Source organism: Nematocida minor (assembly GCF_024244105.1).
Source record: "Nematocida minor strain JUm1510 chromosome Unknown 7901, whole genome shotgun sequence".
Classification (NCBI taxonomy): Eukaryota; Fungi; Microsporidia; genus Nematocida; species Nematocida minor.
Window position 1 is genome coordinate 30,835 of NW_026250381.1, and position 17,166 is coordinate 48,000.

At 39.5% G+C, this 17,166-nt stretch overlaps 12 protein-coding genes across 12 annotated transcripts; 6 read left to right on the top strand and 6 right to left on the bottom strand.

Annotated features, from left to right (window-relative positions):
• Positions 1 to 413: 413 nt before the first annotated feature.
• NEMIN01_1739 (20S proteasome subunit alpha 6) lies at positions 414 to 1,118 on the bottom strand (the record flags this gene model as incomplete). The annotated part of the gene is made up of 1 exon (XM_051477681.1): positions 414 to 1,118. One exon carries the CDS (start codon positions 1,116 to 1,118, stop codon positions 414 to 416), a length of 705 nt encoding a protein of 234 aa, XP_051333641.1.
• A 63-nt stretch (positions 1,119 to 1,181) lies between these two features.
• On the top strand, positions 1,182 to 1,937 carry NEMIN01_1740 (CCR4-NOT transcription complex subunit 4; the record flags this gene model as incomplete). Its single annotated transcript, XM_051477682.1, has 1 exon — positions 1,182 to 1,937. The coding sequence occupies one exon, from the start codon at positions 1,182 to 1,184 to the stop codon at positions 1,935 to 1,937; it is 756 nt and encodes a 251-aa protein (XP_051333642.1).
• A 33-nt stretch (positions 1,938 to 1,970) lies between these two features.
• NEMIN01_1741 (phosphoglycerate kinase) lies at positions 1,971 to 3,287 on the top strand (the record flags this gene model as incomplete). Its single annotated transcript, XM_051477683.1, has 1 exon — positions 1,971 to 3,287. The coding sequence occupies one exon, from the start codon at positions 1,971 to 1,973 to the stop codon at positions 3,285 to 3,287; it is 1,317 nt and encodes a 438-aa protein (XP_051333643.1).
• Positions 3,288 to 3,730: 443 nt separating this feature from the next.
• NEMIN01_1742 (uncharacterized protein) lies at positions 3,731 to 4,819 on the top strand (the record flags this gene model as incomplete). The annotated part of the gene is made up of 1 exon (XM_051477684.1): positions 3,731 to 4,819. The coding sequence occupies one exon, from the start codon at positions 3,731 to 3,733 to the stop codon at positions 4,817 to 4,819; it is 1,089 nt and encodes a 362-aa protein (XP_051333644.1).
• A 454-nt stretch (positions 4,820 to 5,273) lies between these two features.
• NEMIN01_1743 (small subunit ribosomal protein S19e) lies at positions 5,274 to 5,720 on the top strand (the record flags this gene model as incomplete). The annotated part of the gene is made up of 1 exon (XM_051477685.1): positions 5,274 to 5,720. One exon carries the CDS (start codon positions 5,274 to 5,276, stop codon positions 5,718 to 5,720), a length of 447 nt encoding a protein of 148 aa, XP_051333645.1.
• Positions 5,721 to 5,861: 141 nt separating this feature from the next.
• Positions 5,862 to 6,503, top strand: NEMIN01_1744 (uncharacterized protein; the record flags this gene model as incomplete). The annotated part of the gene is made up of 1 exon (XM_051477686.1): positions 5,862 to 6,503. The coding sequence occupies one exon, from the start codon at positions 5,862 to 5,864 to the stop codon at positions 6,501 to 6,503; it is 642 nt and encodes a 213-aa protein (XP_051333646.1).
• A 102-nt stretch (positions 6,504 to 6,605) lies between these two features.
• On the bottom strand, positions 6,606 to 7,211 carry NEMIN01_1745 (uncharacterized protein; the record flags this gene model as incomplete). The annotated part of the gene is made up of 1 exon (XM_051477687.1): positions 6,606 to 7,211. The coding sequence occupies one exon, from the start codon at positions 7,209 to 7,211 to the stop codon at positions 6,606 to 6,608; it is 606 nt and encodes a 201-aa protein (XP_051333647.1).
• A 756-nt stretch (positions 7,212 to 7,967) lies between these two features.
• Positions 7,968 to 8,561, bottom strand: NEMIN01_1746 (CDP-diacylglycerol--inositol 3-phosphatidyltransferase; the record flags this gene model as incomplete). Its single annotated transcript, XM_051477688.1, has 1 exon — positions 7,968 to 8,561. One exon carries the CDS (start codon positions 8,559 to 8,561, stop codon positions 7,968 to 7,970), a length of 594 nt encoding a protein of 197 aa, XP_051333648.1.
• Positions 8,562 to 9,962: 1,401 nt separating this feature from the next.
• Positions 9,963 to 11,477, bottom strand: NEMIN01_1747 (uncharacterized protein; the record flags this gene model as incomplete). The annotated part of the gene is made up of 1 exon (XM_051477689.1): positions 9,963 to 11,477. The coding sequence occupies one exon, from the start codon at positions 11,475 to 11,477 to the stop codon at positions 9,963 to 9,965; it is 1,515 nt and encodes a 504-aa protein (XP_051333649.1).
• Positions 11,478 to 11,723: 246 nt separating this feature from the next.
• On the top strand, positions 11,724 to 14,357 carry NEMIN01_1748 (uncharacterized protein; the record flags this gene model as incomplete). The annotated part of the gene is made up of 1 exon (XM_051477690.1): positions 11,724 to 14,357. The coding sequence occupies one exon, from the start codon at positions 11,724 to 11,726 to the stop codon at positions 14,355 to 14,357; it is 2,634 nt and encodes an 877-aa protein (XP_051333650.1).
• A 470-nt stretch (positions 14,358 to 14,827) lies between these two features.
• On the bottom strand, positions 14,828 to 16,513 carry NEMIN01_1749 (uncharacterized protein; the record flags this gene model as incomplete). The annotated part of the gene is made up of 1 exon (XM_051477691.1): positions 14,828 to 16,513. One exon carries the CDS (start codon positions 16,511 to 16,513, stop codon positions 14,828 to 14,830), a length of 1,686 nt encoding a protein of 561 aa, XP_051333651.1.
• Positions 16,514 to 16,756: 243 nt separating this feature from the next.
• On the bottom strand, positions 16,757 to 17,152 carry NEMIN01_1750 (uncharacterized protein; the record flags this gene model as incomplete). The annotated part of the gene is made up of 1 exon (XM_051477692.1): positions 16,757 to 17,152. The coding sequence occupies one exon, from the start codon at positions 17,150 to 17,152 to the stop codon at positions 16,757 to 16,759; it is 396 nt and encodes a 131-aa protein (XP_051333652.1).
• Positions 17,153 to 17,166: the final 14 nt, after the last annotated feature.

The following is a 17,166-nucleotide window of genomic DNA, read 5'->3' on the forward strand; positions in this document are numbered from 1 at the left end:
ATGGAAGGAATAGGAAGTATTTTTAGAGCCATGCAAGCATGCATCCCCTGGCTGCATCTTAAGAATGCATAGATCTGTAGCAAGCCAATTGATGCATTGGCATTAGTTCATAGAAAACAGAGTATACTCAACGAGCAATAAACAGAATGAAAGATACATAACTTCTCAAAAAAGTGAGAAGTTCACTCAGATTGTATGTGCATCAGAAGAATCTTTCTATGTTCTGTGCATGCATACGATCCACTTTACTCCATTACATAGAGTTAAACTAAACCGTTATATCAAAGAATTACCAGACTAAGCCAAATAAAACTGCTGTGCTAATCGGTTAAACTGAATTATTGAACAAAATTAAAAGAAGCTACTAGATCAACTATACTAAAACATTGTGCATTAGGCTATTCAGATATTTATTACATGGCTGTTTCTATTTCTGATCCGGGCGTAAAAACAACTCCATCAGTAAGGGAGATTCTGCACACGTCAAAGTGTCCATTTGACATGACTTCTGGATCATTCACTGCATTCCTGAAGGCTGCAATTCCCAGGCTCATCAGATCTTCATCTGGGAGCTCGTAGATGTTCTCTGTGTGCGACTCCAAAATAGTCCTAGCCGACTGCGCTCTTGACCCAATGCATGCTCCAAAGCACGGAATTGCCTCGCCCGTTGGGCCCATCTCTATCACTTCGATCTTTCCTCTGTCAACCCCTGCTATAATAACCGAAATGCCCGAAGCACGCCTTCCGTACCTCATGATCTCCAGCGCATTGGAGAACTGCTTCTCTTCCAGCAGCTGGGAAATGGGAGAGGACGTTCCCTGTATGTACTTCGAGTACTGTATCTCGTCTCTCAGATCGTTTCCAAACTTTATTCCGTCGTTTGTTATGCCTGCATAGACATACACGAGATTGCTATCTAACTGTTTTATCTTTGTTTTGCCTTCTGTGAGCTTGTCGTTCTTCCCTGTTCTCTGTGCTATTATAATTGCCATGTTTTTGTTCCGCAGGGCCACACAGGGGCTTCCGTGCTCTGTTGATCTGATCACTCCTTCAATCGGAAGAATCTTCCCCTCTGGGGTGAACATGCAAAAGTAGTTGTACCTTTCCTTGCTTGACATGTAAAAACAAAAAAACAAATAGTTAATATTTCATTTATTTTTATTCAGAACGGCAGACAAGAAATGAACTCAGACGCTGCGGACAGAAAGTACCAAGAGAGCGAAGATCTTTTAAACGTAAGAGTGCTGCAAAGAAATCTAGTGTATGCAGTGGGGATTCCCGTGGAGTTTGCAAGAGAAGATCTCCTCCGCTCGAAGAGCTTGTTCGGCGGATTTGGAGAGATAGTGAAGATAGTGCTCAGCAAAAGAAAAGAGTCGAAGCCCGAAAAACAGACGGACGGGATCTTCAGTGCATACATTACGTACTTGAAGGAGGAGTATGCAGTGGAAGCCATTCGAGAGATGGACGGCTTTAGGCTGGGGGACAAAGCAGTAAGATGCACATTTGGCACCACAAAGTACTGCTCGTTTTTCCTGCGCAAGATCAAGTGCAGCAACGAGGGGTGTCTGTATCTGCACGAAAAAGGACGCGAGGAAGACTCGTTTGCCAGAGACCAAATGTTCGTGCTAAAAACAAAAATAGAAAAGATTATTGAAGAAAGAAAGATAGAAGAAAAGACAGAAATATTTGCAAACACATCCACAAACACAGGAGCAAGTGCAAATTTAAGTTTGAGTTTAGCTCCAAGCTCAAACGCAAATGCAAAAACATACACAGAAACAGAAAACATAGAAGAGCTGTCAGCCTTGTTTTTATTCAAGCCTGAGCAGGCGCTGGCGCAGAAGCACTACGACAGCTGCCAGTTCAACCCGTTCTACAGGAGAACATCAGAAGACTCGCATGAGCGGAGTGTCAGAGGTATATGTGTAGACAAGTAGACTAAAAATAAATAGAGATTAATTTATTTACATATGAAAACATGGACACACGAGGTGTATGCAGGGAAGAAAACCCTGGGGGACGTTGGCCTAGAGGGAAAGCGTGTTTTTCTGCGCGTGGACTATAATGTTCCCTTTAAGGACGGATTTATTCTTGATAATGCGAAAATTGCAAAAAGTTTGGCAACTATTGACTTCCTGCGCAGAAAGAAGGTTTCTTCGATAATCATTGCGTCTCACTTGGGGCGGCCTGAGTGCGATGCAGATCCTGCGAACAGCCCTGCAGACGTGAGCATGCTTCCTGTGCTTGACGAGCTCAATAGGTGTCTTATGGAGTCGGAGATTCCCATCTCCTTTGAGTTCCAGTACATGGTGAAGGAGGCTGTAGATAGCAAAAAACAGTGGATGTTTGTGCAGAATCTGCGCAGCCTTAAGGTGGAGAAAGACCAGACAGACGAGGAGAGCAAAGAGCTTTTTGACGAGTTTGTCCGTTTGAACTGCGATTTGATGGTTAATGATGCGTTTGCTGTGTTGCACAGATCGGACTACTCGGTGGTTGGTGTGCCTCTGGAGAAGATAGCAGGGATACTGCTGGACTCAGAGATGCAAAGCGTCAGCTTTCTGCTGGGAAAGACTCCTCCTGTGGAGAGACACTCGCCAATGTCCTGCGTAGACGACAGAGAGATAGAAAAGTTTATGAGCATTGGAAAGAATGCAAAGAATTTCCAGATACAGGACAAAAAGCCCATAGACCTGCTGATTATTGGAGGATGCAAGCTTGCAGATAAAATACAGCTGGTTGAGAATCTGTCAACCATTGCATCAAATATCTTCCTGGGCGGCTTGCTGGCTCTTCCTCTTTTGGAAAAACCGCTGAGCAAAGAGGTGGAGAATCTCATAGAAAGCACAATATACGAGCGAATTTCAGTCTTCTTCCCAGCAGACTATGTGCTAAAGGACCAGTCAGTGGTCTCAGCAAAGGCAGCAGCGCAGAGAATGAGCGAAATAAAAGATATTGGGCCAAAAACGGAAGAGCTGCTGGCTGATCTGATATCGCAGAGTTTTAGCATTTTCTGGAACGGCACGCTTGGGCAGGCAGAGATCAAAGAGTTTGCACACGGAACAGACACTGCGCTCACATGCATAAAGAAAAGGAGGGAAAAGCTGCATGAAGAGAGCGCAAGAACGATGATCTGTGCTGGGGGCGGGGACACTGGAGGGTACATAAACGCAAATGGGCACAGGGGGTCTTTTGATCTTATTTTCACGGGAGGCGGAGCTACGCTGGCTGCTCTGCAGGGAGACATCCTCCCGGGCGTCCACGCCCTTTCCGACAGAAAGAATGTTTGAAATAAAAATATATTCTAACCTCCTTACATCCAAAAAGAGTAATATTTTGTTGATTGATCTTCATAATGCTTATCTAGCTATCTAAATAGCAGAGCATCTATCCAAGCGGCTGTTTTATTTCTGCATGTAGGCTAGCTATACTAATGAAAGCATATAAATAGTAGGTGGTTATGCGCATATTCAGCAAAGATACATGCTGCTACAGTAGATAGGTTGGTCTAGGCTAATTGAAGAGACAAAAGAAAGGTTTGTAAAAGGTATTTGTTACACTTGTATAGGGTAAATGAGTATTCTGTCTTTGATGCAAAAGTTTTATTTTAATTAGATTTATTTGCGAAGAGAAAGAAGCAGAGCTGTACTTGTATTTTCTTGGATGCAATAATATTTCTGCTTAATAAAAAATGATTATATTTGCATATATAAATTCTAAATTTAAATTTAGCATGAAAAGGTACAGAGAAATCACAGTCCTTATTGTGTGCTGCATTCTAAAGATAGCAGAAGGAAGCAATCCAGAGGATGCACTGAGGGAGAGAGGGCTTGCACACGGCATAAGCAAAGAGAAGGTAGAAAGCTTGAAGAAAGAAGCTGACCGTTTAAAACATACAGCCAATGCACCTAAAGAAGGTTTCTTTACGGATAAAAAAGAAGAAGACGCAGAGAGATACCAAAACAAGATAGACGAGCTCTCTTCACTCGCAGATAGCTTGTTCAGCTTTGTCGTAGGAAAGCCATCTAAAGATTATCTAAAAGATAGCCCAGATAGTAGTCTGTCTAAACTAAAGAATTTCATCAGTAATAAAAAAAAAGAGAACACATCGGAACTGCCTATATTCGATCCCAAGTACCTTACAGGACTCCTGATCGTTCTCTTTGTTCTCGGGTGCAATATGCTCCTGCTTGGATACAAGGAAAAGAGATTCAACGTGTTTGCTATCATCAGCTTTTATGCTTTTAAGCCCATATACTCTTTTTTAAGCAATCTTGTGAAAAGTGAAAAGCACTCTGCTCTTGGCGAGTATGAGCTGTTTCTCAAATTCAGAGAGATTATAGAGCCAGAGATGCCCCGCCTGATCCTTTGCTCTCTTATCTGTGCAGCTCTATCCGGAGCTGTCTGCTACAGCATCCACACGTTCATCCGATTCTTTGTATTCGCATCGATCGGCGCTCTCTTCCTCTCTGGCCCGGGCTGGGACATGTTCATGCAGATGGAGTCTTCCAGAAAGTTTTTCATTGTGGTGGGCAGCATAGCTATACTTTTGGTTCTCTTCAGAGTCGTTCAGAGCAGCATTGAAAAGTATCTTTTTCTAACGGTGTTTGGACTATTTGGGACTTTATTTGTGCTCCTGCCAGTATCCGAAATTCTGCTTTTGGGGTTTGCATGCCCTGCTTTTATTTTGAACTATGGCTCTTGCCTGGTCTGCAGTAAAATTCCTCTGAATGTTGAGTATACAACCATAGCTGCAATGACAGGACTTTCCATCTACATGCAGCACAGCATAAGTAAAAAAAAGAGATACATACGCAGATAAAATAAAACGGTAAAAGAGTTTTATCTCGTGTGGCATAAATGATCCCCTGCCTAGTAGCGATGCTATTATAATCTGAGTTAAATACCACAGCTCATTTTGCACTTCTTTGTAAATAAAATGAAAATATTATAGCGATTATTTCTCTCAATTGATGTAGAACAGTCTATAAACATGCGCAGCGCCACTTCATCTGCAGACTGCACTCTCACAAAAGATGGAAATGTGCTTGAGCCATTACACTTACTATCACAGCACATAGAACTGCTCTCTTGTGCATTTTCAGCTACATAGGTTTTCCCTATCTAAAATGTCTGGAGATAGAAAGGCCTGCAATTTGAAAATGTGTCTGTTTATGCTGCCTTTACCAATCAGTGCACTCTCTCCTGTTCGCTGCTTTCTCTGCCAGCTGTTGGTTTTCGCTGCTCTATATTTTTTTTTAATTTTAGCACCCCAGATGAAAATTGAAGAAGTCTGCCCAGTGAAATTTATAGATATTCTGTCAAAAGCACTCAAGGAGGAGAAGCAGCTAGAGAAGCCAGAAGAGGCAGCATACATCAAAACCGGACACGGAAGAGAAATGCCCCCTGACAGCGCAGACTGGTACTACGTCAGAGCAGCATCCATACTTAGAAAGCTATACATGGAAGAGCTGACCAACCCAGAGAAGAGCAAACACGGCTTTGGAGTGATGTGGTTCGCAAGAGTCTACGGAGGAGCCAAGAACAACGGACACAAGCCATCTCACACAGTCTCAGGATCAAAGAGTCTCGTGAGAAGAATCCTTCAGTCACTTGAAAATATTAAACTAGTTTCTAAGCTGTCCATGGGAGGAAGAAAGCTCTCCCCCAACGGACTATCATATCTCCAAGGCATGGCAGACAAAGCAGCCAAAACGGCATAAATAAACGTATTCCTTTGATTAAATTTAGACTCGATTGAAATTAGTAGCACTGCAGATGCTCAAGAACTGGAAAGAAGTCGCCCAAGCGTGGGAGCTTGGCAATTAATTAATTAAATGAAATATTTTTTACAAAAAATAATAATGCAAGTTAGTTACAAAGCAGCAGAAGGATTCTTTCTTCTCGTGCCAGTTTTGCTGTCTTATGCGTTTAAGGGTAAATTAAACGAGATCATCACGGCCCACGTGCTCTATTTTAGAATAGCGTGCGTTATCTCCATTCTCATAGATCTAGCCATCTCCTACAGAATAAAAAGCAGAATAGAGCTCCACAACGTGAAGACAAAGATCAAGTTTTCTTCAGATGACTACATCGTGATTCCAAAAACCGTTGCAAGAGACGAGCAGAAGAGCGAAAACGGAAAGGCACAGGAAGAGCAGGAGTTGGAAGAGCCAGAGGTTGAGATGACTGTTCATGACTACGACATGAAAGTTATCACTTCGCACATATCTCGCGTGCTTTCCAATGCCGCAATACACCTCTCTCTGCACATTTTCATGAAGAACACACAGCCGCTGCTGATGCTTATAATAAGCCCGCTCAAGCATCTTATTGTGTTCCCTCCGTACATTGAGTATGTCATGGGATCGTCTATGCTGAGGCCGTTCTCCAGGAACCTGATCTTCGGAGCAGAGAAGAGACATGTATCAAAGAGCACTGCAGCAGCAGAGGCCGCAGTAAGCGAGATACCAGAGAAAGAGCTGAAGGTTAAGAAGGAGGAATAGAATAAATAAAAAATATTGGTCTTCTTAAAGCGAGATTATCTGGAGAGTGAGTTATCGGCACGCAGTTATTCAACTGATTGCTAGAATAATTTGGTTTTTATTTTATATTGCCACTTCGCTGTCAGTATTTTTTGACATTTTATCAAAGACAAGCTTGGAGTTTTTGACTCTTGGCTCTTTTTTCACAGACTCTTTTTTGATAACTGCCTTGATGAGGTTCTTGGTGACTGCTCTGACCTCTGCGTTGAGGAGGGCGTTCTCTGCGTCTATGAGAACACGGATCCTCTCGTGTCTCTCTTTCCACTCGGGGAGAACCTTTGTTACCTCAAGAATGTACCAGTCTACGTTGTCCATTCTGAATATGGGCTCTTTATCGATATTGCCAATAACGCCCACCTCTTCCAGGGCCTCTTTTCCTGCTGAGTAGTATCCTTTTTCGTTTTTTTCTTGGCCTCCCTTTGGGAAAATAAACTTATCAGAGTGTCTTCCGTTTACTATGAACACCTTTCCGTTCATTATGGGAATGCACCCCACCATGTTTCTGTTCTGCTTTGACTTGGGCATGCGGCGGTATGATCTCATGGAGCTGTTGATGCTGTTAGTATCGTCAGCTGGGGCCTCGCTGTGCTTTCGCCTGAGGAAGATGGGCCAGAGGACAAAAAGACACACGATGCATCCAGTGACTACACTTATAATTTCTTTTTTCATTGAGAAGCCTGTGTTCTATGTATTTAAGTATTAGAAGAGAGTTTCAAAACATTTGGAAACAATGTGTGTGCGGTTCTATTGGTTGTGGGTGAGGAAACTGTTTTAGATTGCTGTGATTAGATCGCATTAATATTTGCACGCTGTTACTGCACATTGTATGCTGTGCTGGTGGTGTCTTGATTAGTTCGTTATTTTTCTGTCAAATGGGATAAAGTGTTTTTATTTGCACTAGGCCTGTCCATGGAGAGTTTAGAGTATTTTTCAGCACAAACAGCATGGTGACACATGAAAATCTTTGAAATGAAATGCTTTTATTGCCAGCCAAATAATCTAGATGATAAACCCCACTACAAAACTCTTTTGTGTAAATACGAGATAAGTATACCTTCTGTTACAACTGCTAAATAAAGAATAAAAGTTTTACATGCTATAACCAAGTGAGAGTATGTAGCTAGATAGTGATTGTTGTTTATTGGAGTATCCATCTTTAGAAATATGGGTTAGCTGATGAAAGGTTAGCGTAGCTAATTGATAATACCAGGCAGCTAGCTAATGAAATGCAGCTACATCACTAGTGCATTTAATGATCAGAGTTACAAAAATCTTTCATGTGAATAGTTAATGGCCTTTTCCCATGGAATGAAGGCATAAACTGCTCTTGTGCTATGTGGTGATACTGTAACTCAAAGAAAAACAAATAAATAATAGATAGATAGAGAAAAATAGCAGACTTAGCTACAAATACTTTTTCGCATCTCATGCCCCTGCCGATAGAGCACACAGAGCCTTCTGGAACTGGAGCACATTGGTGAGCTGTTTAAAGCTGAATATTGCGCCGGAAATCAGCAATAGATAGGCATTGTGAAAATAGAGAATGTTCAAAAAGAAAACCTCTGCTCCAAAACACGTAATGAATAGAATGGCTTTTGTGTAGTACAGAGATAGCACCTTATCAATAAACCCTGTTTCTGAATGAGACTTATGCGAAGTTTTATTAACACATCTGCTTACAATGCAGAACATATGAGCCACCAAGTCCAGTACAAGACACGGCGCGAGGACTGGGAAAAGATGGGGATACTTAGAGACAACCCGAAGAGTCAGCACACTTGACGCGGCTCTGTCCACTGCCATGTCTAAAATGTATCCAAGCTCAGACTCCTGTCTAAAACATCTTGCCGCAAATCCATCTAGCGCGTCCAGGATGTATGAAATACTGTACAGCCCAACAAAGACGGGCGTGCTGTTGAAAATTGAAATGAACAGGAAAGCCAGCCTAAAGTATCCTATGATATTTGGGATAAACAAGGCTGTGTTCCTTTTCTGAGTGTTCTTGGAGTCCTTCTGCATAAATAAAAACTTTGAGCTCTTCTGCACTTTTTATTCTATTTTTAAGAGAAACAAATGAGCTGCAAGATTCTGCTAAAAGCTGCTCTGTATTCTTCCCAAAGCTTATTTACAATCACTTCTGATCACACATAATACTGATGATGTACCGTCTAGGATACTCTGCTTTTATTTAGCTTTTTATCTATGCTTTAACTGTCTTTTATTCTTATGTTTATGCATCGTTCTTTTTCCATTAAAGCTTTCTAAACTGTGATTCTTTTGCACCTTCTAAATATAACTCGAGGAAAGCAGAAGCGTGTGTACTTCTGTATACTGTACCCAATCCAGTCAATAAAAGTAAAAAGACAATCCGATCTATCCACCAGTAGCTAGCCAAAAGAAAGAGACTATTTCATATGAACACACTGCCACTGTGAGCGATAGGTGCTTTGAACTAAAATAAAACCTAGAATAAAATTTATTGCTTTTCTTCTGGAAAGTGCTTATAAAATTATGCATCATTTTTTTATTTTATGCTCTTCTCAAGCGCTTTCACAGATACTGTAAGCTCCATTGCGATTACGTGCGTCACCTCGATGGTCGTGTACCATCTGTGTGTTGTTGCCAAAAGAGAAATATGCAAAATTTTGTTTCCAAGTTCATTCAAATCTTCCTACAGTGTTAATTTTGGAAAAATTGATCATTATCTGGAATCAGCAGAATAGGAACACTGATGTATTTGAAGGTGCGCCATGCACCTCCCCCTATAATAAACAGCAATTCTCAAGCGGTATTGTCTATTTTTCTGTTTCGTCATTTGGAGAAAAGTATTTTCTCTTCTTCAGAAGCCACAACTTTTCTTATTATGCAGAGGAGCTGAATATTCTTGCTGTTCATCCAAGAGTTTACTGCAATGAGTAAGTTGAGTGTATTCTGTTTTGTTTTTCTCCAATCTAATAGATGCAATGTGTAAATGTCTGTTCCATCAAATTTAATGCAATAGAGTGAGATAAAAAGATAAAATTTATTTTATGCTTTGATAGAAAATGAGCGTCTCTTTGCGGATAATAGCAGTGCTGGGTATAGCACTAGCAATGGCAAGACTCGGGCATGAGAGCTTAGAAGCACAGGATCCTCTGGAGGACAGCTTGAGAGCTTTTGATGCATCCTCTGATAAAATTGATGATGCTGCGGTGTATTCTTCACTGTTTAGCACAGAAAGCTTGGAAATAAAAAACAGTCCTCATACTGTCTTAAAGGAAACTCTATAGATGCAGTTTTATTCTCGGGTTATATTTTCAGTGGACTTCTTATTTTACATTCAAAAAAGTAAAGGAAGAAAATAAAATAATGTCATTTTAAATGCATATACCTTAATCTACTGTGCTTGGAATGTAGCTCTTCTTCTCAAGAGAATAGCTGCTAGTTCGTGCCAGTAACTTTTATCCTATTTTTTGAAAAGCTGTTCAGTAATAGTACTGTTACTACTATCAAAATAGCACCCAAGACAAGGATTTTAACTATTTCTGCAGATGTGGGCTTTCTTTCGTTATCTGCTCCACTATCATTTACTTCATCATCCTCTATTACTTCTTCATACACTGTATTGTTTATTTCATCTTCTACTGCCTTTATTCTCCTTATTGTTCTAAACTCTTCTACTTTTTCGATTATGCACTTTTTCTGCACTGGGTTTAATATGGGCAGTGTATACTTTATGTTATACAGAAGTCTATATATATTATTGGACTGTAGTTTCACTCTCTTTATATCGCACTCTAACAGGTATATATCGTTTTTTAGAACATTAATACTGCGTGTTGTCTTTTCTGTCTCTTTTCTGTCCTTTTTTTTGACTGCTTGGTCGTATTTTCTTCTTTTTTCTTCTAAAGCCTGTGTCTTTTTTTCTACCTTTTTTTCTAATTTACTTATGTTTATATCTGCATTTGAAGCTGTGTTAGCAGTTATGTATCTCTCGTAAAATTTGCTTAAATTAGTGTTTATATCTAATATGTCTAGCCCATCTGTTCTTGTCAAGAGTGGAATGTCACTTTTTGCGTATTCTACTGCTTTGATCATGCTATTCTGTAGCTTCTTTCCAAGTACAATTTTTGGTATATCATTTTTAATAGAGAAGAGCAGGCTCAGCTCTTCTGGCGAGAGCACTTTGCGTATTTTACCAACTATATCCTCTCTACTCGCTTTATTGGTTTCCATTTCTCTGATCTTCTCAACCAGTTCAGCAATTTTGTAATATTTTTCGCAAAAAAGACTCAGCCCATAATCTACCAGTGGCACGCCAGTGTCTTCGTATGTGGTGCTATATAGCTTGTCTAGAGTGTAGTATGTGCTGTCATCTGAGTAGTTCTTTAAAACTCTAGCTGATTGAAGTAGTAGATTAAAAATATAGTTTAGAAATAATCCATCTATACCAGCTGAAGTAAAACGAGCTAAGCTTTTCAAGTTGGGAGGAGTGTTTGCATCATCTATCTCCAGGGTGTATGTCCTGGTGCTTGGGTCTGTGCTCTCATCTTCATCTGTATTGTTTTTTCTGCGAATTCCATGCTTTGCACTGTATATAAATGGGTTTGGTTTTACAAACTTATCAATTAGAGAAATAGCCTCAGATTCAATTGGTGCACTCTTTCCGGTCTTCAATGCCTCGTGCAATTTGTCCATGTCCTCTACTTCATAAGTAGCATCTATAAAGTACCGATATATGTTATTTTTGACTATGTCTAAGATGTCTTCTCTCTCTTCTTCGCTGTGCTCATCACTTTCTATCTTTAGATTGTCTTTGAGTATGTACTTAAGTATAAACAAGTGGCTTATCTTATTCTCGCCTGCAACATACTCTTTCATAGCATCTGCACTATTGATGGACTTGCACGCTTTTATTATTCCGTCTATATCTATCTTTAGTTTAGCCTCCTTCATACAACTGCTACAAAATTTTAATTCTAGAAATAATTTAATTCTTCGGTTATCCATTCTATTGGTCCTTTTCTGCAGCTCATTGGCAGAATTTTTTAAAAACATCTGATTGGCTTGTTGAACAAAAAGCAATATTGGCTGCTGCGCTTTCTGAGACCAGAAAAGATGCACATATCAAGTGGTTTGCGATACAGAGAGACAAAAATACATCTCAACTTGAACCTTAAATAGAAAAATGATTTTTTTAGCATGGGAAATCAGAAATTAAGGGAAATGCTGGCTCTAGGCACAGTGCTTCTTTTCTTCTTTATTACAGAGTGCCAAGGAAGCGGAAATGCTCTTGGCGGGGAGAAAGATAGCTTTGCTGGCTTATCTATAGGAGAAAAAAGAAAAGCAGATGATGTAGACAGCTCAAGGGATGCTCTTGTCGACCAGCCTGCATCTGAGAATAAAAAGCAAAAAAAAGAAGATCGTGCCTCAAATAGAGCATCTGGTGTTATTTGCCCGCAGCAGGAGATTGAAATCACGATGGAGGATGCTGAGCAGCTAGACGAGAATGATGGCCAAGCGCTGGCCTCTGGTTCTAACGAGGCAGAGGACAAAAAAAAGACGCTAGAAATAAAAAATCTTGATCTCAGACTGTGGAACGACAGAAGACTGGAAAATAAAAGAAGAAAGGCCTACAAACTAAGTTACAAATCAATATACACATGCGACACTTCTAACACCATGTCTAAAGCAATCGGGAGAAAGTATTTCCGAGAAAAACTTAGAAACGATATTGAAGTCTATTCTACACACATCTTTCCATCAGTGGAGCAGAATCCACTGTGGTATTTCATTGCAAGCGAGACCACAAACATGAAGTCTAAGTACAAAGACCTTTTGGGGCTGAAAAGGCTGTTTGTGGGCAAAGAAGACGCTAAATACACGGAAATACTGGAAAATCTCAAAGGATACTATCCCGGAGTGTTTGACGACATGCTAGCGTATATGCAAAAACACCTTGCAATGAAAGTTCGCAAAGAGAAAAACCTAGCTGCCTGGGAGGAAACCCTAGGAGACATTTACATCCGAAAAGACATTGAGCCAAACCTCTATATCTTGAAAAAACAGGAAGAGATTGCCCAAATGGACGAGAAATACCACGAGGTAGCGCATGCTTTGCACATGATCCTAATACTACCGGAAGTGTACCAGGACTTTTGCACAATGCACGAAAATCACATATCCAAGGTTCGGATGTCAACGGATCCGTATGCAAACAAAAAAAAGAAAAACATTCTCTTGCTTCTATGCGAAATGGCTAAAAAAATAGAGAATAGCGATGAGGGGACAGAGGGTATATGCATAAAGCTTTATAACACCTTTGCAGACATATACAATGAAGAAAAAATGGCAGAGCTAACAGCTGCTGATCTGTACAGAGACATGTATGTTCTCATTGGAAAGTTCTATGAAGAGGCAGATGTTTTTGGAGAAAAAAATAAATACGTGCTGGAAGGAAAGTGCATAATAACAAATCAGAAGTACATGAAATGCCAAGTAAAAGCAGACATATCGGCAGAAGAGAGGAATAGAAGAGTTCAGAGCTCAGAATACACACCTGAAGAGAACAAATGGGGTATTTCATCTGATGTGCACGCTCATTATCATGTGTACTATGTGGACAACGGTACAAATCAGCTCAGACTGCTCTGTATGCCTGTGTATGCGGATGCTGAAGGACAGGAGCACTACCTGCACACAATCAATGATGTAGTAAAACATATAAAAATGCTGTACGGAATTAAGAAGAAATTCGATGTTATACACCCGTTTATAGTAAAGACGGAAAGCAGAGAGTGGTCGTACATCGAAGAGAAGGAGAGGAATAAGACAATAAAAGACTTAAAAGACCTCGAAGAGTGTGAAGTGGTGTTCTACCGCATAGAGGAAGACCTAGAAAGAGCAAAGTTTACTTTTGCAGAGTTTTTGCCTTTCAAACACGAGAAAAAAAGCAGTATATGCATACCGCTCTTCCTCACTCCTTTTATGCGCTCTGCTGTGGAGCTGGGGCCTTTTAAAAAGAAAAAAGAGCATTCAGAGATAAATCCAGTGAAAATCAAAGACACAGCACCTGATTTGTACGAGTACAACAGCAAGTACAAGGATTTGAGCTATTCAGATGTGCACAAATACTACAGAAACCTATACATACTGTCTGGCAAAGAAAAGCTGAGAACTCTTGGGTGCTACATTATGGACTGTAAGACCACTAAACACCCAGATGGTGCGGTTGAGGCTGTGTGGTATGTAAGAATGCCAAGCAGTGTGAATTCGTACACACATTGTATGCTGGACAGGACTTTTAGAGAAGAAGAAAACATAAAAAAGTTTAACGCGTTCGTCAAAACAGTAGAATCAAGAGAGTACAACAAGGACAGTGAGATGCAGGCCTTCTGGCTGCAAAACAGCCAAATATCAGAGGATCCATTGGAAAATCAGACAAAAAAGATACATGCATGGCTGTTGAACAGACAAGACAAGAAAAATGCGCCTAAAAAGAGTCTGGAGCGCCTCATATTTGAGATCAATGAAAGAAAAGAAAAGCTGCAGGAGATAGAGCAGCACCAGAAGAGCCTGGGCGCAATGAAAAAGTATCTCGATACATATGAAACAGCACGAGAAAAGAAAACAGCAGCTTCTTTGAAGTACACTAGAAAGAAAAAAATAAAAGATCTGTGCCAGGAGCTCTACACAAAGCTGTCCAAGAAGCCTAAACACTTGGAGACAGATTTTATAATACTCCGCAATGTAAATCACAGTAAGTCCAATCTGTGTGCACACAACGAGATCCTTGACACTTTAGTCACGCGCTATAACAAAAAAATCAGCGAATAAACAGTGTTCTTTTAACTTCCACCCTATTATCCATTTTTGAGTTGTATTATCTGCATTTGTAGCCTACTGATGATATGAACAGTCAATGATGGTTTATTGTGTAGATAGAATCTATGTATAGAAGTGTATGATAAGATTGTCTTTTGTTACTCCATAAATATAAATATGTGTGCTTTGTTAGTTAAGTTAGCTATTAGATGAGTTGGGGAAGTAAAAAATAAAAATATATTCAAGAAATAAAAGTGGTATTGGACAGAGATTTACTCTACTTTTTTTGTTTTAGAAGAGTTTTATTTTGCATTAGAAAAGAAAAAGTAGCAAGTAAATGTAGAGAGGAAGAAAAAGAGTGAGAATAAATCAGAAAAATAATAATGCATGGCAGAAGTAGCCAACACACTAATTATAACAGTAGACGTGCTCAAAACCTAAAACTAATTTATTTTGACATTAGCTGGCTGCGGCCAGATAGCTCAAGATATATTATGTTTATCCATGTTTCGTAGTTGCCTGCTGTCCATGACATGATATAAACTATCGTTGTCACTGTTTGCAGCAGTTGTTGGCTTGCTCTTCGAATGATGGTTGACATATGCCATTGATCCGAGTACAAGAAGGCCTCCAGCTAACACTTTTCCAAGCGTGCTTGTCCGGGCTGATGCACCTGTTGTGCTAGATCCTGTTCCGTCAGACATGTTAAGTGTCTGGTGCTGCTCAACTGGCTTATCCACATCCATTTTTTCTACTTCTTCTGCTTCATCGGTTACTACTACTTGTACGTTCAGTAGATCTGCAGACTCTTTTATCTTCTTGAGTAAGTATTGTTTCTGAACTGGGCTTACGCCAGACAATATATTTAAGATAGCTCGAAGAATACCAACATCACGACCACAAATTAATCTTACTTTTTCAATATCAAAGTTTGATAAATATATCTTATTATTTAGGAAATTAATTTCACGCAGCATACTTTTCATCTCTTCTTCCTCTTTTCTTACCATCTCTTGGTACTCCTGCGAGCTTGGATCAAGCTCAGTTGTGTTTTTCCACTCTGCCAGACTCTTTTCTTTTTTGGACCACTTTTCTTTTTCACTTTTAACAGATACATGTAGTATTTTCCTTTCATCACGTAGTTTTTTTATTTTTTCAGTCATTATTTCTAACAAGCCATCATGTTCACTTATATAGTCTTCGCTAAAGTTGCTCAAGTCTGCTTTTATCTTCAGCACCTTTTGTTCACCTTTTCCACCTAGTAGATCAGTTCTAGTTGCCATGCACTCTAGTGCCTTAAGTATAGGGCTGTGTATCATTTTGTCAAGTATAATTTCCCCTTTGTTATTGAGAATAGAAAATACTACTTCTAACTCTTCATTTTTAAACAAAATGCTGAGTTTTTTAGGTATATTCTGTACGTCACTGTTGTCAGAACTTTCTATTTCTTTGATGTACTTAATTAGAACATTGATTTCATTATATTTCTCGTAAATAAGCTTCAGTCCATAGTCTACCAATGTAACGTTATCTTTTTCTTTTGTGTATAGATCGTCTAGACTGTAGCATCCTTTTACAGATGTATACTTTTTAAAAAGCTCCATGCCTTTTGAATCCATTGAATTCAAGACAAAATAAGAATTCTGTTTATCCAGAATCTCTGAGGTAACTTGAAGTATATTTTCCAAGTTTGCATCATCAACCATCAAAGTGTATGCTCTAGTGCTTATATCAAGCTCTCCATGAGAAAGAGCTACACTATCTAGTTTGTCGTGTATGTTAAACTCTCTATTTATTCCATGCTCAGGATTGTATATAAATTTATTTGGATTTATAAGTTCAATAGCTGAAGACATAAATACATATCCAAACATTTCTAGAATTTCATACCATAATGTAGAATTTACTATGGGCATAGGAATTCTTTCTTCATTTAAACTGTATATAAGGTATTGACAGGCATCATTCTCGATTATCTTTAGAATGACCTTCTTCTTCTCTTCACTAAGCTCCTCGCTTTCTATCCTTAGATTATCCTTAATTATGCGCTTTAGTATATTTATATGGCTTATCTCTTCAACTGATGTGATGGATGTGTCTTTTCTATCCATAGACTGGCACTTCTTTAGTATTCCTTCAACATTGATTGTTAGTTTTACTTCTCTCATTGTCATTGCGAAATTTTAATAGCAAAAAAATATTTTAAGGATCAGGGGCTTCCCAAGGCGGAAATATTTTATTTTTATTGTATGTGCTATATTCAACTAAAGCAGAGCAAAGTGCAACCAAATGATTAAAGTTAAAAGATGGTAAAAAGTTGTCTGCATAAAAGACGTAAAAGATATAATAGTAGAAGTGCTCAAAACCTAAAACCAATTTATTTTGATAGTAGCTGGCTGGGGCCAGATAGCTCAAGATATATTATGGCTATTCATGTTTCTCAGCTGTCTGCTGTCCATGACATGATACAAACTATCGTTGTCACTGTTGGCTGCAGTTGTTGGCTTGCTCTTCGAATGATGGTTGACATATGCCATTGATCCGAGTACAAGAAGGCCTCCAGCTAACACTTTTCCAAGCGTGCTTGTCCGGGCTGATGCACCTGTTGTGCTAGATCCTGTTCCGTCAGACATGTTAAGTGTCTGGTGCTGCTCAACTGGCTTATCCACCTCCATTTTTTCGGCTGCTTCTGGCTCATCGGTTACTACTACTTGTACGTTCAGTAGATCTGCAGACTCTTTTATCTTCTTGATAATGTATTGTTTCTGAACTGGGTTCAAGTCTCTTAAAGGGCGTAAGAGATCCATAGTAAGAAAATCTA